This window comes from Colobus angolensis, unplaced genomic scaffold (genome assembly GCF_000951035.1).
Source record: "Colobus angolensis palliatus isolate OR3802 unplaced genomic scaffold, Cang.pa_1.0 Scaffold30, whole genome shotgun sequence".
In the NCBI taxonomy this organism is placed as follows: Eukaryota; Metazoa; Chordata; class Mammalia; order Primates; family Cercopithecidae; genus Colobus; species Colobus angolensis.
Genome location: NW_012116266.1, coordinates 2,026,120 through 2,050,171, shown reverse-complemented (window position 1 = coordinate 2,050,171; position 24,052 = coordinate 2,026,120). Strand labels below are relative to the sequence as shown.

The window sequence follows — 24,052 nt, the reverse complement described above, 5'->3', positions numbered from 1 at the left end:
AGGACATCTGTGAAAAGACATCCCAGCTCCAAAAGCTCTTCCTTTGCCAACAAATTTCCTGCATGGAAATTCATCTCCCTCCACCCAATCCTGCCTCCTTCCTTCTTTTCGACAGCTGTAGAAAAGCACTCCCAATCAACACTGCCTGCTAATCTCTGCCCCAGAGACTGCTCCCTGGGAAACTCCATCTGGAACAATCACCAGTTTGTTTTTATCACCAAATAGTGCATAAAGAGGGAAGGAAGGAAGTGAGGAGTGAGCTACTGTACCTTTGAGTAAGGTTGTAGAGATCCTGAACAGTAGTGTGGACTTGGTTCTGCAGGCAGTTGTGAGCAGGTTTCTGAGGATCAGAGTAATGGAAGCTATCTGGCAGTCACATGTAAGATGGACTGTGGGTAAGAGAGGCAAGAGGTGCACAAAACAGTTAGGATGCCAAAGCCATACCACAGGTCTGAGATAATGAACAACTGACACAGGGCTCTGGCAATGCAAAATGAAGAAGGGAAAGATCATATGAGTAGAATCGACAGAACTGTGCATTGATTTTGGGAAGCAAGAGGCAGGGAAGAGTAAAAGATAAAGGCCAGGTTTGATATCTGGTGATGGGCTGATGGTGACTTTATGGAAGAGATCCTGATCTAGGGAGCAGAGATAGATTCCATTTTGATCTGTTGGAGTTGAAGGGCTAAAGGGAATCTAGGTGAAGATGTCCAGCAGGCTGTTGAAAGGAGAATATGGAGCTCATCAGAGGGGTTAGCACAGAAATATTTACTTGAGAAACATGGATAGATTCAAAAGTTTAAGTCACAATTTAAGCCATAATAATTTATGACATAAAATAATTTAAACCAGAAAAACTTGAGGCAATTTCCAGGGGAAGTAGCATAGAAAGGGAAAGCAAGGGAGAGGTGAAGAGAGGGGACTGAAGAGACTGAGAAAAAATATAGAAAAAGTGACTTGAGAGATCATTATTTCCGTGAGACGGGCACTGTGTACTAAAAGATTATTGACAGCAGAACTGAATTTTGTTGGTTCCAAGAACAGAACTGATGAAGAAAGGATGAATCAGCTCTTTTCATTGTAGCCATGATTCCAGTTGATGGGGAACATACGACCCAACTACCAAAGACCTGGGAACGTTAATAGGATACCTAAAACACTTTCGAGGGAAACTAGGATGTCTACACTTAAAGAAGTGTTTGATAATATCTCTGTGTTAAAAAAGAATGATTTTTAAAAAGAAACATTTACTTCCATTACTACAACCACAATTGTACTTTCTTGAGGCTGAAGCTGAAATTGCAAGATTTTTGGTCTTCCAGGAACAAGAGATGAGAATTACACTCCTGTACTTATTAGAAACCAATTTTGATTTATCTGCAGACTAGTTGTTTATCAATAACTTCCTAATAGCTTTCCACAGAAAAATCTTATTCCTGGGCCACTATGACAAAAGAGCAGAAGGTCATCACAGGTAAAACACAAAGAAAGTTGTGATTGTTCTCAAGTCTCCAAATTGTATGCTCAGTGTCATACAAAAAAGAGGTGAGACACTTAAGACATTTCATCAAGTGTTTAGTATTTTGAGAAGTGTGAGCTGAGCATACGAAATGAAAGGAGGCAATCCAAGTAGGAAGAAATGGGTGCAGCTAACCAAAATGGCTCTAGTTGTTATTCATCAAGTTCTCAGAAAGTTGTATAACATCTCCTTTCTTGGCAATGTATTGCCTGGAGACACATTTAATTTGTTGTGATTAGAAATAAATAAATATTTCTTTCTTTATTAAAGTTAAAAAATATGAGGCCTTGTATTCACATATTTATATAAGACCAAATACTCAGATGAAAGGAGGAAAAATGTAGTCATTCAGTCCATTTTTGCTTTGTTCTCAGCGTAGATACCAAGTGGGTAGCTGCCGATATGGAATAAAAAGCTTTTTGCTTTTTCAGATGAGTGAATTACAGATGAACATCTTTGAAGGAAGTCCTTTGACTACATGTATGCAATTTCAAGTTATGCAGAAAGGCAAGCAATTGATATATCCACAAGTCACGTATCATATTAGTGGACAATTATGAATATTTTGTAACATAGGTCATGTCTCTGGCTGACTTATGTGCAATGTTTTGATAGTTAGCTAAGTAGCTTTGCAATTCATTTGGTTACCAAGTCTTGCATGTATTTACTTTTATTATAGTACAAGATAAAGATAAATTTTGAATTGCTTGTACAAAAAGTGGTCAATATCTGAAACAGAACTCCTTACAAAAAATGTGAGCAACAGCTAAAAATAATGGTGAAATCTTGCTTTTAAAAACAAGTGATGTTTTCCACCATGGAAAAATTAAGTCCTGAAAGCATCCCAAAAGAATATTCCCATCCCCTCATAATACTCTTCCTGCCTCCAGATACGGGGGCCTGCAAAGGCTTCCATGCCTACTATTCAATGTGAGAAAGGTTGTTCTATAGAATGTGTTGTGGGGCTGACCCTTGTCTTGGGAACAATTTTAGAGAAAGGGAGAAGTGTGGTATCTGGAAAGCTGCCAGGGACTGTGGGTCTCTACAGAGTGTGCTTAAACTACAGTGATTTAGAAAGTGGGGGGAGGGGTCACACCTCAGTCAGTAAATATGACTTCTCAAAAGTAACCAGAGAAAGGGGGCTTGGATCTATTAGCAGATGAGCATGGCTTTAACTCTGTTTGCTGTTTTAATTTCCTCCCCATTCTAGACTTTTACATCTGAAATGTTTATAATTGGACAAAATAAACATTCAACAGTCTTCACAACCAGCACCAACAAGCCATCACAAACACTGCTGGGTGTTTATGAAATGCCTAAAGCAGATGCTTCTAGTGTGGGTTATTGTGTGGTAGGCTTCTGGTCCTGAAAGGGATTGATGCAATGATTGTGTAATAGATCCCCTGAACAGTTCCATCACTTGTGCTTTTTACCCAGTGAGGGAGAGGTGTTGACTAAAAAGTCAAGAAGCTTGTTCCAAAATACTTTTTTTCTACTGGGGAAGATAAGCTATGCTGTGTATCAAGGGCAGATGTTGTGTTTGAGAGCAGAGGTGGTCAGTTTTCTCAGAGTAACTCTAGATCAGGTCTATGAATTAAAAAAATTACAAACTCATATATCAGCAGAAGATATATAGGAAGTTGTAAACTTCTCACTAAAACTTAATCAGCACCTTGGTTAATGTCACAACTCTGTTAGAATCTAGAAGTTTCTGCATGATTATTATTATTATTATTATTTGAGACAGAGTCTCGCTCTGTCACCCAGGCTGGAGTGCAGTGGCTCGATCTCAGCTTACTGCAGCCTCTGCCTCCCAGGTTCAAACGGTTCTCCTGCCTCAACCTCCTGAGTAGCTGGGATTATAGGTGTCCACCATCACGCATGGCTAAGTTTTGTATTCTTTTGGGGTTTCACCATGTTGGCCAGGCTGGTCTCGAACCCTTGACCTCAAGTGATCCACCCACCTTATTCTCCCAAAATGCTGGGATTACAGGTATGAGCCATCATGCCTGGCTCTGCATGATTTTTAAATCAGAGTGACATATGGATGGCTACCTCAAGATGTGCATTAGGTATGAAACTTAGTCTCAATATAGCATACACAGATAGGATGGAGATTATTTGTATGAATATTTGAATATATATTATAACATATCTTTGAATATGTAACTTGCCTTTAAAAATCTGTGCTTATGTATATACACACATATTTAAATTATCTTAGGATATAACCCTCAGACATGCAAGAAGCATGGCCCTGTTGAAAGAAATTGACTCTTCTTCAGTAGCTGCTAGCTATTGCAGGAGAGTGGGGGGCACCAGGCATCCTGAAGGTTTTCAAGAAAGGGGAGGGTACTAAACAGGAGCCTGATTGCAGAGTGGCTGAATGGTGAAGAGGTTTAAGTTCTCCACATACACTTTGGTTAGGTTTCAGTGGTTTCAGATGTGCATGCCTAATGACACTTCAATTTGGATAATACAAAATTCAATTTGGATGATCCATTTCATAAACAGAAGGAGTTGTGATTTTGTTCAAATGAGCATTGATACAATTTCAAAGCCAGCATGGAGTGAAGATCTTCAAAAGTTAGGAGGACTGAAGTTGTTTCTGCTCTTAACGCAATGTTTTTCTCCTTGATCTCTATCATAATACATGCTTGTATTGTCTTTGTTTCACTTGTGCTGTTTAAAATTATCTTGTTGATCTATTTGTTTACTTAAATATTGTTAGTTTTCTCCAGGAGAAATGGAAGTTCCTGGAGAGCAAAGACTTTGCTAACTTTATCCATTGATACATTCCTTTACGTCCATGACAGACGGCATGTGTGTGTGCATGTGCACGTGTAATATTAAACAAGTGAATTGCTTTTGCTTATGCATGTCTGTCATTATATTTCAGTGCCTTGTACTCTGTCTGCTCTTGTCTGCTGTGTTCTCCATTAGCTTGTGGATTCTTCAGTGGTTTAAAACATATCTTGATGATCTTTGATGGCACCCAGTAGAGAATGTGCTTTGAAATAGCAAGTATTTGGTCATCTCAACAATCTTCTCTTTGCTCAGAAAGATGCTATGGATGACCCTCACATCTCACTGTCCTGACCTCACTTCGGTGAATGAGCAGGGGTGAGACTGGTGGTCACAGAAAATAGACAGTGACTGTTGTCTTCCCTGTTGGCATCCCAACTAGAGTTCAGGACAGTACGTGATATATTTCCGGTTTCCCTCCTTGTTTTATTAACATGAGTTAAATGACTAGGCTCTTTAATAGAAGACATCCTAAATAGCCAAGAGAATTCTACCATTTTTGGTGAATTAATGTTTGCACCATCTATTTTACATGAGGAATGAAGAACATTAGCTGAGAATAAAGATGTTCCATGGGCAATATGGACTTCTATTTTTTTTTACTTGAAATATAGGTGCACAGAATGGATTTAATCATTATCCCTATCATTGATATACCCTATATTTTGATATACCCTATCATGATTCCATTGGCCTTTCATATGCATATATGTATTTATATACTTACATATTTATTTAAAATCATAAATATCCATGAGTCTACCACTCAATATAATAATTAAAACATTGACAGTAACTAATATTGCCTATGTCAAACTCCTCTGTCATGTTCTTGGCCTCCTCTCCCCTAATGTAATTAGTGCCTTGATTCTGGTAACAATAAACATACTTTTTAAACATAATTTTTATTATTCTTAATAAATGTGTTATTAAGTTTTAGTTGTCTTGACTTTATAAAAAGGGTATTGACATTCCATATATAGTCTTTGGGGACTTATGTTTTCCTTCTCAATATTATATTTCTATAATCCATCCGTGGTGTTCCAACTAGCTGTACTTCATTCATTTTAACTGCTGTGAAATAGTCTATTGTGTAAATATACCACAGTTTATTTATTCATTTCCTACTCTTGGAGTAGTTGAGTTCTTCCCTGTATTTTCCATATGAATAGTGTCTCTGTGAATGTTCTTGTGCATATTTCTTAGTGTACAAGTGTAAGAATTTCTCTCTCATTTATATCAAGGAGTGTAATAGATTCTCATGAGATATATCAATGTTTAACTCTTTTCTACAGTGATCTTACCATTCTAGTTCTTAATTTTAATAATTTGCTAAACACTAGGATTTCTAGGCATTTATTGAATTAATAGATTAGTGTCACAAATCATGGAATAATAAATTGATAAAGCAAGAAAAAATTCTGAGATTACCTAATTGGACCCACTCAATTTACAGAGGAGAACAATGATGCATAGAATAGATGAAATGATCTGCTTAAAGTCCTAGAAATGATGGACTTTCGCATGTAGTCCCAAATAGTTTATGCAACCATCATTGCATTCTTACCAGCATCTTCTATTTCTCAAATAAATAATGTTTGATGAGTAATAATAAACTTTCATTTTTAAGAGAATAAGTCAAGCCCTAAGAAAATAAAAAAATAAGCAGAAAAGAAATTATCCTAATATAGGGTTAAGCTTGAATTTATTCAATGCATTGTTTCCCATCAGCTCACATTACCTTGTATTAAACTTGCTGTCTCCAAAGAAAGCCATTCTCAGCTCCTTGGACAAAGTACTTTACTTTCTCCCACTGAAGGTCTTTTTGCCTAAACTTGTTTGCATCTCTTAATTACCGTGTGATTTAAATATAGTTCATGAATTTCAAGCCTATGTCCACTGTTGAGGGTTATGAAATGCGTTTACTTTCTTTCTTAAAAGGGGGTAGATGTGGCTGGGCTGGAGCAATCCTTCCACTTGCTTCCCGCCTGACATATAGATTTTATGTCTGGAGCTGTGGCAACCAACCTATGGGTTTAAGAAAGGTCAAGAAAATTATGGAAATGTAGGACTAACATCCTTGGACCCCTGAACTAACATCAGCAGCCACATGTAGTCAGTTTTTCTGTTACTTACAGCTTAATGCATTCCTAGCTGATGCACCGTGTTACAAAAATGATCTCAAACTAGATTTAAAATATTTCTAATTTTCTAATGACATAAATTTAAAATCTTATCATTGGATATGAATCTTTTTTCTTCAGAGAAAAAAGATTTTATACTTTTTTTATACCTGCCGTCTACTTTTCAGATGATAGTCTTTCAATCAGAAACTTCATTTTAGAAAATGTGTTCCTAATCACATCAAAGCAGCATCCTCATTCAGCAAAAGTGTAATTAACATTTTGGGCACTGGATGAAGAAAAAAACCTCGATTAATTGACTGACGTTTTTACTTCACTGTCCAGACATGTGAAAGAAAATTCACCAAAGTTCATTAATGACACATCTCCAGCCTCAGATTCAAAAAGGGACAATTCTCATATGTAAATTCAACCAACATTGAATAGGACATTATCACACATGTTTTGGGCTCTAAGACTGAGAATGGTTAAACATGGCTCCCACTCTGAAGGAGTTCATAGTTTAGTTTAAGCAGCAGTGGGAAGGTGAGGTGAGACAGATAGGCATGTATAACAATTAGAATACACTAAGCAAATAATGCGAGTATGAACAAAATTGTATGGTAACATAGTGCACAGCAGAACCAACTCCCTTAGACATACATGAATCAAGGAAATCTCCTCATCCCAGAAGCCCTGCTCAAACTCTAAGAGGTTTTATGCATTCAACATATAGGTCTACATCCTCATTTTTCACAGACGTTTTCAGCTTGGCAGAAGTCCATAACTGCCATTGGACCCCAGGCTTTGTGAATCCTGCTTCCTATATGTTAAAGTAGAAATTTTATGGTTTGTTTTGGTTTGGTTTTTGTTTTGTTTTTTTTTCCTACTCCATCATAATTTAAGCCTTAGGAAAAGGAAACTTACAATTCTAAAATCATAGACCTTTGTCATTGTTGCCTTGGTATATAAACCAAATTGAAAACGAATTAATTATATTGTAGTCTTTTTTGGAAATCAGCAGGACAAAAAATAGGACAATTCTGAAAGTCGATGTCTGTAATAGTCACTCTTGAACTGCTGGGATAATTGCAAAAGGAAAAACCCAACTCTTGCAAAGCCGAAGGAATCCCTATGGGTTTTGAAACCTGCTTGAAAGAATGGTCAAAGAATGCAAGTATCTTGATAAGCACCCTGGGGGAAAAAAAACACTACTACATCTATTATTACAACTATAGTGTCTTCAGTTGGACAAGCAGAAAAAACATGAATGAACTATTCTTGTATCCCCAAGTAACTTTCCTTTTTCACACATTTTGTAATCAATGTCCGATATCATCTGACTACTTCACTGCAACTTGTCCATATAAATTTGATGACACTTTAAGAATGACTCATCCACCTACCCCAATGAGCATTCCAGGAAATTGTCCTTGTTTATTGCCATTTCCAAATGATGGAAAAGCACAAAAGAATGGAGAAAAATAATTATTTTTGCTATCTGATCCTAAATGTTAAAGAAGCACCCAATTCTTAAAGTTTGTCCCCATCATTTGCAAATTAATGCACCGCTGAAGATGCAAACTATCTATATAACTGCTCTCGAATTTCATTAAAACTAATCAGAAGTCCTTTTTAATGTCTTTGAGAATTGCTTCAAGTGGCAAAAATCAGAAAATCTACCCATGGGGCACCTTCAGCTAATTGCAATTTACTTTTCAACTAGTCATCCTAAGCCCTAGGCTGCAACTGCACAAAGCTGAAGCAACTCTTTGGGTGACAAATGCCAGTCAAACCAGTTATTTAGCATCATGTAATTTTAAAATGACCATTGGTTTTCTGAATATTTTTTAACAAGTCAGGATGATGGTGTGATGAACTGAGTTCAGATGAAAATTGTTAAAATTATTTTCTCTACAGTTGAGACTGCCCTATGCTCCTTCCTAGTTGATATTGGGGGACAAGTAGAGGAATAAGGATAGACTATATGCTAAAGTTAATAGAGAGTGACAGACAATGCACATTATTTAGGACAGATAAATGACAGTGAATCAAGCTAAGTTTTAGAAAAAGAACCATCACTCTTAATCAACTAAGTGACCCAATGAAAATCCCTTAATGGGAAACAGGAAGGAAAAAAATGGTGTTTTCTTTGACATCACCTGAGACCACGTATATGAAAATAACATTTTGTAAAATGTAGGTGCCATCCAAATGTTAGCCTTTGCTAGAGAGTCTAATCTGTGAAAATGAAACCACAAAGATAAGACATCAAACTAAGCATCCTTATGTGTTCCACAGAATATAGAGTGTTTCAATTAAATGACTTGGTGGTGGCTTTCTTTTTATCTAAATGCAGGAATTGGAATGCCATGTTCCTCTGGCAATTATCAAGTTGAGAGTGGGGATCCAGATTAAAAAATGGCCGGACGTGGTGTCTCAGGCCTGTAATCCCAGCACTTTGGGAGGCCAAGGCAGGTGGATCACGAGGTCAGGAGTTAAAGACCAGCCTGGTGAAGACAGTGAAACCCCATCTCTACTAAAAATACAAAAAAATATATATATATTAGTCAGGCATGGTGGCAGGTGCCTGTAATCCCAGCTACTCGGGAGGCCGAGGCAGAGAATTGCTTGAACCTGGGAGGCGGAGGTTGCAGTGAGCCGAGATTGTGCCATTGAACTCCAGCCTGGGCAACAAGAGCAAAACTCTGTCTCAAAAAAAAAAAAAAAAAAGCCAAAAACAAACAAACAAAAAAACCCACATACATTCCCCTTCCCCAGAATCTTGCCAAGTTGCCCCAATAACCAATAAATATAAATAGATATTACAACAGAGTATGTAGTGGTTAGGTTCTTATTCTAAATTTTAAAATTCAATAATATGATTAGTTAATTGACAAGTGCAAGTTGGTAACTTGTATTTATGAGAAATGTTTAATCAGGACATTATATTCCAGGGTGGCAGTACAAAAGTATACTGAAGGTCAGAACTTCCTGTCCCAAGTAATTACCATCATGCATTACTTAACGTTGGGGATACTTTCTGAGAAAAGTATCCTAAGGTGATTTCGTTGTTGTACGAATGTCACGGAGTGTACTTATACAAATCTAGATGGCATAGTCTACAACACACTTAGGCTATAGAGTATAGCCTATTGCTCTTAGGCTACAGACTTGTACACCATGTTACTGCACTGAATACTGTAGGCGGTTGTAACACAGTGGTAAGTATTTGTGCATCTAAACACAGAAAAGGTACAGTAAAAAATGTAGATTATAATTTCATGGGGACACCATCTTATATGCAGTTCGTTGTTGACTGAAACATCATCCTTATGCAACACATCACTATTATATTGAAAAGAAAAAAAGCATATGACCAGATACCAGCTAGACATAAAAAATTATCTTTTAAAATAATTTTTATTCCCATTGTCAAGAGCTGTTCTAGGCCATCTGATTAGGATGGTGATGTCACACACCTTCAGCTTCTATGAAACAGGATGACCATTTCAATTCATTATTTTCAGACTTATAAGAAAGGTGGAGCTCAATTACAGTGGGCTTTATCACTTCATCTTAGCCACTTATTTCAGTGGTTGTGCTTAGGATTCACAGCACAAAGATGGGAAAATCTCCACCTCTGAAATCTGAATCATGAATCTCCCTCTCCTGCCTTTCAGTGTCCCCTCTCCTTACTCCACTTACACCTGTTTTCTCTGCCTTCAGTGAGACTTCCAGTTCCCCCACTTTCCTCCCAGTCTTTCATGTCTCTGCCTGCAGTTGCTCCTTTTTCTAACCTGCTTACACCCTTGATTCCTTTAATCAGTGGCATAATGACCATTCTTTTCTCCTACATTCAGTCAGATAAGCATTGTAGAAGGAAAAAAAATAACTAATATTTGTCTAGTCTTGCTACATTTAGCACCATTCTAAGTGTTTTCTGTATATGATCTCATTTTATCCGTACTAACCATGAGGGACATTTCTGCCCATTTTACAGGCAAGAAATCTGTTTCACAATGATTAACTAATGTGCCCAAAGCATTATATCAAATCAAAAGCACTTGAGTATATCAAATTGTAGACATTTCATTATTTAAAGAAAAAAAACCTCCAAGAAAATGCTGCAATTCTAGTTACAAGGTGCCATCAGTTGACAGATACATCCTGATTTCAGTGGTGTTAATTGCAAAAAATTGCAAAAAATTGCATCTAAGAATCAATGACATATAACAAGTGAGGGATCCGTGGCATGATAGTCTATCACTATTTTGTTATTTTACCTCATAAAAGCCATACAAGCATGCAAAATGATTTATGACAAATTGATGCAAACTTTACCTGGGATTTGAGTACTGTTCTTTAGTCTATCTCCTCTTTCCTCTCTCTTCTCTTCTTTCCTTCAAGGATTATTCACAGCTTTTCTGCTCTTTTTAAGTTTCTTACTTAACACCTACCCTCATTCACTTTTTTTGTGGATCACTATGCATCTTCATTGAGAAAATGAGACCATTGATCACGTGTCTCTTAACTTCTGCCTACCTACCCACCACACTACCTGCAGACATATCCACATCAACAGAGAGCCTCCCTTTCTCCCTCTGTTTTCGAGGGCAAGTGTTCTGCCCTTGTGTTATAGGCTGGCTCCTCCTTCTCCTCTTACCCCTGTTGCTTATTGTTTCCTCTGAAGTTACTAGTCATCCTTCTCTCCTAATCTGCAACCCCTCTCTCTCTATGAGTTTCTCTCCCTCAGCCTGTAAACATGGCCCAGGCCCAACTCCTAACCTTCCACTACAGTCTTTCTCTCTCTTATTTGAACTTCATGGAGAGTGCTCCACAGGCACTGTCTTCATTTTCTCACCTTCCATATCTGCTTCAGCCCACCACAACTTCCCTTCCCTTAACATTTAGTTGAAATTGCCCTTAACAAGTTTCTCAGTGACCTGCTATTTTTTAGATCCAATGGAATTTTTTGTCTTCATTTTATTGACCCCCTTTGCTGAGTTTGTGTGATGTGGTTGATTTATTCTTTATGTGAAAAGCTCTACCTTACTGGCTTCCAAGGTAGCACACTCTCCTGATTCCTCCTATCGCTTTCTTAATCACTCCAATACTGACATTTTCCAGGTTCTATCCCAAGGCTACTGTTGTAGTCACTTTCTACACTTTTCTCTGATGGTTCAAAATATTGCCTACATGTTGACAAAATCCCAAATCTGGACCTCTTTCCTGAGCACTGTATCCCAAATATTTATTTTAAGTTCCCCCTTCTTCCCTACCTACTCAGAAATTTCCATTTGGATGTCAGTCATCTCACACTCAACATGTGTAAAACCAGAATCTTATTTCCCTTTCCTAAACCTATTCCTCAAACCATTTCTCCTTCCAGCTGATGGAAATTCAAATTTCCAATTACTTAGTCCCCAAAACTTGGTGTCATCTTCAACCTCTCTCTCTCTGTTGGACCTCACATCCAGTTCATCAACAAGTCTTGTCCCTTCTACCATCAAAATATATTCAGAATCTGACCACTTTCATGCTCTCCACTGCTGCCACCCTTATCTATTACACCATCTTACCCACCTTGATTACAAGCTCCTAAATGAGCTCCCTGCCTCATCCCTTGCTTCTCTCTGGTCTGTTCTCTACTGAGCAACCAACATGGATTTTTGGTCACTTCTCTGACTTCAAGTCCTACAACTATGCCTCAAAAACATCCTTCTCACACTACACTTGTTCCAAAGCCATCAGACTTGTTTTCCTCAACCCCAGCCTGAAGCATTCTTTTACTATGCATGACTCACCCTCTCACTTTTTTTGGGTCTTTACTCAAATATCTTCTTATCAGGAAGGGCTTCTCTTAGTATTCTATATAAAATAGCTCTTCTCCATCATTCTTTTCCCTGCTTTACTTCTTGTTGATGACCCCCCCCCCTTTTTTTTTCCACAGAGACTCGCTTTGTAATCCAGGCTGGAGTGCAGTGGCATGATCTGGGCTCACTGCAATCTCCGCCTACTGGATTCAAGTGATTCTCGTGCCTTAGCCTCCTGAGTTGCTGGGACTACAAGTGCGTGCCACCACACTAAGCTAATTTTTGTATATGTATTTGTATGGTTTTTGTTTGTTTGTTTGTTTGTTTGTTTTTTAGTAGAGACGGGGTTTTACCTTGTTGGCCAGGTTGGTCTTGAACTCCCAACCTCAGGTGATCCACCTGTCTCGGCCTCCCAAACTGCAGGGATTACAGGCATGAACCACTGCGCCTGGCTGACCCTTTGTTTTTCTTATCACATCTGACATTACTCGTAGATTTAACTGCAGGGATTACAGGCATGAACCACTGCGCCTGGCTGACCCTTTGTTTTTCTTATCACATCTGACATTACTCGTAGATTTTTTCTTGGGCTTCAGAATGACAGATAAACTTTATTGACTCATGCATGGCACTACTTGTTTATTTAATTAGCTAGTTGTGTGTTTGTTTTTGATAGATAGCTGTAAACTCACCATTCAACATAGAACCTAGAAGCCATAAATCATTTTATATATGTGTGTGTGCACGTGTATACATGTATATGTATATATGTGTATAGATATAATTTTAACGGTGCGGTGGCTCATGCCTGTAATCCCAGCACTTTGGGAGGCCGAGGCGGGCAGATCACGAGGTCAGGAGATCGAGACCATCCTGGTTAACATGGTGAAACCCCGTCTCTGAAAAAAGTACAAAAAATTAGCCGGGCGTGGTGGTAGGCGCCTGTAGTCCTACCTACTCAGGAGGCTGAGGCAGGAGAATGGCGTGAACCCAGGAGGCGGAGCTTGCAGTGAGCCCATATCGTGCCCCTGCACTCCAGCCTGGGCAACAGTGCAAGACTCTGTCTCAAAAAAAAAAAAAAATTAAAATTAAAATATAAATAAAATTTTTTTTCACTGCCACTCCAGACTCAACTAGCATGTAAGCTACATGCGTCCAAGGACTTTGTTTTGTTCCTTCTGTATACACAGCATGTAAAATAGTGCCTAACACACAGGCACTTGAAAATAAAGTAAGCACTGCATATTTATATATTAATGTTTTCAACAATAATGTAACTATTGACATGTCCCAAACCAGGGGACACATCTTTACCCCTGTTCTGTCCGGCCTTCCCTCTCTACAGTCCTTTCTTTGACTTCGCTCCCTAGAAGCATGAACTGCGGTGAGCACTTCCTCCCTGCCTTTGCTTGTACTGTCTTCTACCCCTGAAATTGCACCCCCAACCCTTTGGCTTTAGGATACCGGTACAATTCCTTTTTCCAGACGTTTATGAGTCACTTCCAAATGCTTTCTCTGTCAATCTGATGATTATGTGTCTTGGGGTTGATCTTGTCATGGAGTGTCTTACTGGGGTTGTCCGGATTTCCTGAATTTAAATGTTGCCCTGTCTCGTTAGATTGGGGAACTTCTCCTGGATGATGTCCTGAAGTATGGTTTCTCCAAAGGCATGAGCTCCTCGAAATTCAGGAAGCAAGTCCAAGACTTCACCCTGGTCTTATTCTACAGCCCTATAGCGTGAATAGAAGCAGGCATTAGATACCCAGCTCACACGTGGAGAAACTGAAGTACACGCTATCATTTCCGAGCAGGAGGAATAGCTCAGAGCCCCCCAGATCTCCTCTTCAGACCTCCTATTTAATGGTACCTTGGGGATGGGGCTGGTTCTCTGTGGCTTCAGCAAATCTTACTATAAAGTCTTGTGCCCCTCCGAAGGTTATGGTACCTTGGGGAGGGGGCTGGTTCTCTGTGGCTTCAGCAAATCTTGCTATAAAGTCTTGTGCCCCTCCGAAGGTAACCATGGATACTATTGAGCTGGCACAAAAGCCTTCAGTTAATGGAGACTACAAGTGGTTTTCAGGGGCTGAAGGAATTTTCAGGGGAGGGACAAAACCTGGAAACACTTGCAAACGGAAGACTTTTGCCTCAGGCCCCTTGACTGGGTGTGTTTCAGTTAAGGTGGGCACTTAAACGTTCAGAGGAGCACTGGAGCAGTGACGGGGCTCTAATCTGGGACTAGGATAGTAACTAGCTGTGAGATGAGAATCAAAGGGAATCCCAGGCGCTTTTTCTCTTGGGAATCGAGACTCTGCTGTGAAATCTGGAACGTGGTTGTTGGGGGGTTGAGGGGCTGACCAAAGCGATGCCAGCAGCAACCCAGTCTCCTGAGTGACCCAGGCCAGGGTCTGCAAACAACCGGGTGTCCTGGCCCCAGTCAGGGGGAGCTTCCAGCAGCGCCAAGTCCCTATCCTCATCTCTGCCCTCGGGAGTGTTTTTCTCCTTTCAGCCCAGGGCTACAGGCAGGCAGGAGAAATTCACGCCCGGAATATCTCGAGAAGGCGCCTTATTTCCTCTGAGCCCTTGCTGAGTGTCGAGAGGGTGCTCACGTCTCTCCTCCGACCCCGAGAGTCCACAGTCTTCCCTCACACCCCTTTATTTTGAGACGAGGCCCACGCGGTGAGCGGGAACCCCTCTGTTCCCCGGACCCGCGCGGAGCTGGGCTCTAACTTTGCAGTTCCCGCCGCAGCGGCACGCCCTCCCGAGGTGGGAGCGGGAAGCCCAGCCGCACCGAGGCTCAACTCCGCCAGGTGCAGAGTGGGTGCGGGTCAGGGCCGATGAGAGAGTGTGTGGCCAAGCCTGCTGCTTTCCTGAACCGAAATTCTCCGGGGAGGGAGAGAAGAGGAGGGTGCGGGAGATGGACCTGGAGGCGAGAGGTGGCGGCAGTTTCCAGGAGCTTTGACGTAGACTTGGAGAGGCGCCGAGCACTCCCACTGCTTAAGTAGAGGCACGGTAGCCTCCAGGACGCGGAAGCTGGGGACAGCCACTCGCTCGGGAGCAGCCTGAGCGTTTCCTCTCCGCGCACTCGAGGGAACTCTCTCCACGCGTTCGAGGAAACCTGGAAAGGGCCAGGCGGGTGAGTGCGGAGGGAAGCCCTTGTGCCATCTGGGAGTAGAGCCGCCGAGTCAGGATGTGAGTGGGGCCCAAAGGACAGAGCGGGTCCCTGGCAGCTCCGCTCTGCGGAGGGTGAGGCTGTGGAATCAAGTGCGGGGCCGAGACTCAGCGCGAGGCTCGTAGCGGGGTGCACGGAGGACTCCAGGTTCAAGGAACTCAGAGAAACATCTTTCCAGGGTCTGGGAAGCCTCTCCTAAAATTTAGAAAGGGACCTAAAGGAGCCAATTTGAGCGCCGTGGCGCCAGCAGACAGGGAGTCCCGGATAACGCCAACTTCAGTACCTTGGACAGAGTTCTGCCCTCTGAAAGCTTAGACTTGTCCTTTAGGAAAATCACCCTTCAAGGTACCTCGATATTTTAGTTTGGAAAGGGACACAACAAATATGATTTCAAGTAGAGATAATGCATATATGATGTGAAAGATAGAGAAAATAGTTTTTGAATACTCTCATATCTCTAACATGCTTCTTCAATATAGGAACATGCATGTTCAAAGACACTTTCTGAAATATTTATTGAACAGTATCTAAACATGTCCTGCTGCTGTTCAGAAGAGACAGACTATCCATCTTATGGTGTTATCATTAAATGTTCCAATATAAGAGTATTCCCATAAGCTGTATTTTGCTTGCTTTCATGATACTAACGTCTAAAAGGTTTGGAAATATAATACAAACCTGAAAGTAAGCAGCATGTGCCCTTCTTACTTTTTTCTTTATGTTAGAGCTGTTTAAACGTGATATACATTTTGTATAGTCTGTGAGGGAATGGATACACTTTTACTGGCAAAACGTGAACTTTTAGATTGTTACTATTATTTTAAGAGCATCATTTATCATTGCACTTGTCTGAAGTGGTAGCAAAAGAACAATTTCAAAGTGGTCTGTGGATGCCTCAATTTTATGACAACAGACATTGGAAGTCAGAAAAGTTGAGTGAGAGTCATATTTTTTTTAAAAAATCCTTGAGATTCATAGCAATAATAGAGAAATTATAAAACATTATCTTTATGAAGGTTATATCAGAATTGCAGAACATTTTAGGTATTTGTAAAATGCTTATTGATTCTACTCTAATTGGTTGAATATATGTCTCTTTATTTACACATATATTCATCCATACTTTTAGCACATTGTCTTGTGTTAATTTCACTATAATATTTGACAATTCTAATGTTTTTTTAAAAAAATTAAAAGTCGCTGTGAACAGGAACGCATCTAAAGATTAAATATATTTAAATTCTTAATTACATCTAAGTCCTAGATTAGGAAAGCCAGGCTTCACTAAGATATTATGGAATAGTTAAAGCCATGCAGCAAAATTTTAAATGTTCACTTAGTATTCTTTTAGATTATGTTCTTCTGTACCAGGGAAAAACAGATTAGCAGATTAATTTATTTATCCTGTAAAGGAACACATCTTAGGAGTGAATATTTCTTGGCCTATCTTGGATTTATGCTCACTCCCTGGCCTGGACTGAGTCATTTTAGATAGAATGGAGCTTGTGATATGGGACCCTGGCTAAGATTTCCCTACTTTGCGACAATGATGTGTTTCCTTTGCTGGAATTAAGGTTCTTAAGGGCATACTTATTTTCTTTACTGAGTGGAGCACAAGCAGGGACTGATATGAAATATTTCCATCCTGTGCAGTTTTAGGGCCATGGCTGATCCTGGGAACAGAGGAGGGATCCACCACCCCTTGAGCTTCACCTGCTCACTGCTCATTGTGGGAATGTGCTGTGTATCTCCTTTCTTCTGCCATAGCCAGACAGACCTGCTGGCTCTTAACCAAGCTGATCCTCAGTGCTGGGAATCCTCCTCAGTGCTTCTCCTGGAAATGCGGAAGCCTCGCATTTCCAACACTGTTTCGGGCTTCTGGGATTTTATGATCTACCTGAAGTCATCTGAGAACTTGAAGCATGGAGCACTGTTTTGGGATCTGGCTCAACTCTTCTGGGACATCTATGTGGACTGTGTGCTCTCTAGGAACCACGGCTTAGGAAGGAGGCAATTGGCTGAAGAGGAAGAGAAAATCTCAGCAGCACAGCCACAGCACACAAGGAGTAAACAAGGTGGTCAACCCCAGCTCCCATGTCTTTTGAAAGGGTCAATTAAGTATGAATGTGCTGAATTGTGAGGAAGAGGGAAATGGTATTAGGGGAATCCAATGGCATATATATTCCTCTCAAGAGGTGAACCCCAAGAGCACACAACTGATAGGAAGATAGATAGCACTTCTTTTTGTACTGCATAGTAGCTGTTTATATCAACATATTGTCCTTTTCCTCATACTTCCTGTGAACAGCAGCAAGGAAGAGTCAGAAAGAAAACACAAAAAGCACGATTCCCAAAATACAACAAAAAAGTATAAACAGATCCCCCAAGATCAACATTATTTTTTACTATTAGCCTGAACACTGGCAGTCATAACCTGGTGTTTACTTGCCGTGGAATTGAGAAGACTTGAATATAAGTTTAGGAAACATTTGCAGCACATAAACTCTTGCCCTTTTTAAACTGAAAAAAAGCGTGGCTTTCATGTAAATAGAGAGGCTCTTTGAGAGGCATTCGGTTGAAGAAATCAAGAGTAAAAATGTCAGCTGGCACGTAGATTCACTTCATGTTGCTTTTTGAATGACTCTCAAATAAGTAATTAACTTGCAGCAATCTGAGTAATTAATTTTTAGTAAGTTGGAACTGGCTACAAATTTAGAGTTTTTCATTGAAGTAAATACTATATTCAAATAGTCTCGTCTGAGGGCACAGAAAAAAAGTCCCTTATAGAATTAGAATGAGGTTGAGTAAGCCTCTTTGAGTAAACAGAGAGATGCCTGAACCCTATACATATTATTTTTATCCTTTTTTGATGTCGTTTCAATCAATGAGCATTGAAACCTTGTATCAAGGGCTGTTTGAGTGGCAATAACTCTTTAGAATTATATAAACAACTAGATAACAGGGCAAAACTAATTTTTACATTTGTACATTTTAGTGTTAGAATTGTTACATATTCCTGTAATCTCTGTATTAAAATAGCAATTAACAATGGTAGTTCTAGTGCTACCATTTCTCAAGGTATTTTAGAGCTTTTATATATCTAGTTTGTTTTAACCTTAGTAGTTAAAAATCCTCATGATTTGCTGATCCAAAAAACCCAGATAACTCGGCTATTATTGACAGATAAGTTTATTATTTTGGTGTTATTGTAACTCAAACCAATTTCATTTTTAGAGGAAATATTATTTCAGCAGCCTTGCTACTAAAGTAGAAATACCAAATGAATATTTTTTAAATGTTGATCACCCATATTTTAAAAATATTTTGAACAAAGGCTGCCCAGGCATCAGCACCAGTAGGGACCGTATATTTTTAAATTCTGTACTGCTGAGGATGATCTGTAGGGCCTTTTCTTCCATATTTTAAAAATCATATTTAGCTGTCTTACTCAAATCACCAGCAATATTTTTTCTATCTTGCACTCACTTTGAATAACTCAAAGAAATGTCTACTAAATAAATGAAAATATTATTGGTATTTGGCTGAACATGAAAATGTTACATATATATGTGTGTGTATGTATATATATACATATATATACACACACAAAAAAAGTGTATATATATACACACTTATTTTATAAAGCTTTTCTCCAAAATGTTATATATATATATATATATATACACACACATACACACACACACACACACATTTATTTTATAAAGCTTTTCTCCAAGACAACTTCAGATTTGGAAGCCACTTCCTTCGTCTTGCTACAGAGTTGTTAGTGATGCAGCTAGTCTGCAAACTTTAGGGAGTTGGTATTCAAGTAGCCAAATAGCAGGAGTGAGCGTTCACTTTATTGAGGTTATTTTAATGTTTGACACAAACAATTGTTTGCAGACCAAGAAACAAGACTTTCCATTTGGTTTGTATAATCACAGTCAAAGAGGGTCTTGGGTCAAGGAAATACCACATCCAAAAGTTAAATAGTTACAGGAACATTGAGATTTCATCTCAAGAGGCTTGCTTAAATCTCTAGTGGTTCAACTGGGCTCTGAATGTACCTGCATGGATCCTCTAGTATGTTTTTCTTTTGTCCCTGAGGGATAATATGTTGTTAGGCTGGGACAGGAGAGAAGGTGAAGCAGTGCTTGTCTCTGTAGTTCTCAAGGAAATCACATCATCAGGGCAGAAGACAAGAAGAACTAAAATAAGTGTCTACGTAATATGCAAAAAGGTTCTTGTTATTTTGATGTCTTCAAATCAAATAGTTTAAATGCACTTGGTAAAACTTACTATGAATCACACTTTGTTAAAAACATAAAACTCCTATATAATTTTGCATGTTAATATATCATATTTGTTAATACTGAGTCAACAACATGAAAACAAAAAATATCAAATAACTGTGTAACCATGAGCAAGTTAACTAACTAATTTAGCCCTCAGTTCTTTCAACTGAAAAAGAAGTGTATAGAAAGTAGATGACACACAAAGTCAGTCCCATCTTTTCTGTTCCAATGAACTGTGATTATATAAAAAAGAAACATACGAAAGGTACTTATTTAACTGTGAGAAGAACCTGGAAGAGCTTCACCCCAAGGACAGTTGACGGAGCTGTATGATGACCTGAACACCATGGCTGTTTGTAACAATGATGAGCAGGAACAGACGAGGTTCAGAAATAAAAGGGCTAGAGATGTCATTATGAGAAAAGCCTCTAAAGATCAGTGTTATTTAGTCTAGAAAGACATGGGCTAATAGCTGAAGGTTGAGGTATCCAAGAGAAGGTATGAAGAGGATGTACCCAGAATTAACCAGTTAACCACTAAATTTTGATGGGTTATGTCATGGGAGAAAGAGAGAAAGGGTGAGAGAGAGAGAGAGTTAGGGAAGGAGCATACTGATGACTCCTATATAGAACATAACAGAATTGAGAGTAACTCATGGGTTAGTAAAGGCTTCAATGCAAATGAAGAAATTTTGTGTCAAAAATGGTGGCTCCTCCTTCAAGAAACCTTGCTATGCCACTGGGAGGGACAAAAAGCCCACTTTCCTGAGCCTGGCAGTTTGTATGTTCTAGAAAAATAGTGAGTCTTTGTTTTCCTCTGTGATCAGAAAATTAAAATTTAGATTTGTAATCTGATGGTGTTTGCAGCTGGTGTCTCACTAGCTGGCAAATGCTTATAGTGCTTATATTTTAAACACTAACTACAAGAGAAAACAATTGTTCAGAAACATAAATAGACTCTCAAATGCTTGATTTTCTACTTCACCCATTCCAAGAAATTTTCTAAGCCACATACTCAGCAATTACCCACCTAGAAATCTACTGTTAAGAAACATTTAGAGCTGCAGCCAATGATGCAATCCAAGGCTATTCATTGCAATATTATTTATAGTAACAGGAAACCTGGAAATAATCTAAATGTCCCAAGATAGAGTAGTGGTTAAATAAGTTATAGTATAAATTGTGCATACACAAAACTATGGTTATCTCTAGGAGGTTATATTATGAGTGGTTTATATTTTTTCTTCATATTTATATTTAAAAATATATAATGACTTCACTTTTTAAAAATCAGGCAAATATTTTAATGCCTATTAATTGACAAAAAAGTATTTATTATAATGTATTTGTTTTAGATTATATACCTAAACTGCATGGGACACAAGACTTTGCACAAACACACATTGACATATATTCCTCTGAAATCAGTTTATAGAGAATTTTTATATTGGAGTGGCAGAAATATCAAACCTGCCTTTTAAAAATAATTTATTGATATTTAATTAACCTGAAACTAATTTGGTGATCTTATGAGGTTCCACTTTTCTACTTTCAGGTACATATTCTCAGCAACTAAGGACCTCCTTACTAAAGAAGAAAGAGTTGATTGAAGATTTGATAAGCATGCATGTGCGTAGAAGTGGGTCTAATGCTATTGGAAAAGTGAACCTGGAAATAAAGAGAAAATAAATTGAACTTGGAGCTAATTCATGCCTTGGAATTAAATATACAAATATATAACATTTTTCTTAACTATTGATTATTTATTTATTTTAAATGGTGGGAATGCCCAGATATAAATATGAACCCAAATTCTCTCAGTGTACTTATTTAAAGCTGCTTTCTATTATTTATTTATTTATTTTATAAAACAGGCTGCTAGCATGTTTCTTCAAATGGTGACATTACTGCCAGTCTATCCCACAGTCTAAAGGAGTTAAATGACTTCCAGAGATGACTTGGGGATTCTTTGTATCCATTTAATAGTTCAGTTTGGGATGCTTGACATGTTAATAAACTAGTGTGCCATACATTTAACTTGAATACACTGCATGGCTCCCAAGACTTTAACTACTGGATTGCTTATGCATAGGCACATAAGGGATGATATTTATTAATTACTAGCTACTGACAATCTATGATACCTGAATCTTGTTTGAAAGCATATTTTTGAATACTGAATGAAGCAAAAAGCAAAGCAAAACAAAAAACTGGCAAATAAAGCATTCTTCTAATGAAAACAAAATTAATAAAAGCTCTGGATCCCAGGTAATGTTATTGGAGTCTCTTTATTTCAATATTTAGTGTTACCACAAATGACATCCAAACTCTAATAAAATAATGTTTAAGTGTAAACAGGTACAAACTATTTCCCAATAAGCACATTTGTTATTTGATTAAATATTATAACTCTGTAAGTGTTTACACTTTGCATTGAAAAGCAAAATAAAAGGAACACCATTATAAGAGAAGAACCCATAGATAATTATTTCCCTGAAAAAATGACCAGGCCTGAACAAGGTTTATAGCAGAGAAGTACAATTAGCAAATGTATGTGAGTTCGAGACACAATGCTATTTTTATCTCTAATTATTCCCAACTCTCCAATCATTCTATTATAACCAATATATAGGATTGACAGCCAGTTTGAATTTCAGATATGTTAGCAGTTCCCTTGCTTTTTTCAGGTCCAAAGGAAGCCTCAGTAAATGTCTTCATTGAATGATTAGGGCCTCCTTAAACTAGAAATTGCATCTAAAGGGTTATTATCAGAAAACACAGTTTCATTTGAGGATTAGCTGAGTCTTGACAACAGGAAAAAGGAGCTTGGGAAAAGAGGAGGGGGAGAAGGCCCAGCCTCAGCTTTTGGCTTATTGGGAAAATTAGTATTTTATTAAAAAGCTGTCACCATTTGACTACCTTTTCTACATATGGGCTCGTGATTTTGCATTGATGATGCTTTTTCTAATGTTTTTCATCATATTCTTCAGAACTATCATGTAAATTCATTATCTCTTATAAATCATCAAAGAGACACTACACTTGGAGAATGAACTTGCAGAAGAGCCTGCCCTTTGTTCTCCCCTCACCTTGGTACTCTATGACAGAGATTGGCAACCGTTTTCTGAGAGTCTGAGAGTAAATATTATAGGCTTTCTGGACCATCCAGTCTCCACTGTAATTAATCAATTCTGCTTCGGTGAACAAAAGCAGTTATCACAATACATAAATGAATGAATATGGTTATGTTCCGATCAAACTCTCTTTATGGACACTGAAATCGGAATCCATACACTTTTCAGGTGCCAAAAAATATTTTTCTTTGGACTTCTTCAATGTTTTAAAAAGATGTAATAACCACACTTAGCTCATAGCCTGTTCAAAACAGGGAGAGAGCAGAATTTGGCCCAGGGACTGCAGCTTGCTGATGAAGCTTATCAAAAGTGTAAGGAAGAAGCTGAGATGAAGTGAAAAGAAGAGTAACTATGCTAAGTGACAAAACTGAAACCAAAAGTTTATGATAGGCTGAAAAGCAGATTAAAAACTGTTAGGATGAGATGGAACAGGGATAACCTAGTCCTAATCCCATCCAATGGGACGTTATTTCACTCTGTAAACAGTTTCAGGAATTACAGATCATATAAAAATCCACAGCCTCTCTGACTGTAACATGGCCTGTATCTCACGATAACAGACAAAAACATTGAAATCACCACAATATTTATTGAAAGGAAGTACAGAGTAGTAGTTAGAGTATAGGCTCAGAAGCTGAGTTCAAATCACAGCTTCATCAAGAAGTGGCCAAATCAACTTTGGACAAGTTACTAAACCTCTTTGTGCCTCAGTTTCCTCATAAAATGAGAAACCTACTACCTAGGTTTCTTGTGAGGATTAAATGAGTTAGCACATAGAAAGTGCTTAAAAACTAAGTGCTCTAACAGTCAAAAAAGGTTAGCTATTACTTTGTTAAGTTAAGCATCTATAACCTAATCCAACATAATAAGAGAAAGGAGGCACACAGATGCTTTGGTGAAACTTGTTGGATGTGGAGATTTTAGAGAAAAACATTCATATATTAAATTTTTTATATTGAGATACTTGATTCATATACAGTTATAAGAAATAATACAGAGACATCTGTATGACCTTCATCTAGTTTTCCCAGTGGGAACATCTTGCATAACTATGGTACAATATTACAAGTAGGAAACTGATAGTGGTATAATCCAAATTTATTCAGATGTTACCAGTTTTTTTTTTTTATTATACTTTATGTTCTAGGGTACATGTGCACAACCTGCAGCTTTGTTACATATGTATACATCT

General features: G+C 38.4%; 1 protein-coding gene across 1 annotated transcript; it reads left to right on the top strand.

Moving 5' to 3' along the window:
- Positions 1-15,287: 15,287 nt before the first annotated feature.
- On the top strand, positions 15,288-21,476 carry LOC105517366. The gene is made up of 3 exons (XM_011949862.1): positions 15,288-15,452; positions 17,086-17,507; positions 21,282-21,476. Exons 2-3 carry the CDS (start codon positions 17,096-17,098, stop codon positions 21,413-21,415), a joined length of 546 nt encoding a protein of 181 aa, XP_011805252.1. The 5' UTR covers positions 15,288-15,452; positions 17,086-17,095; the 3' UTR covers positions 21,416-21,476.
- The last annotated feature ends 2,576 nt before the right edge of the window (positions 21,477-24,052 follow it).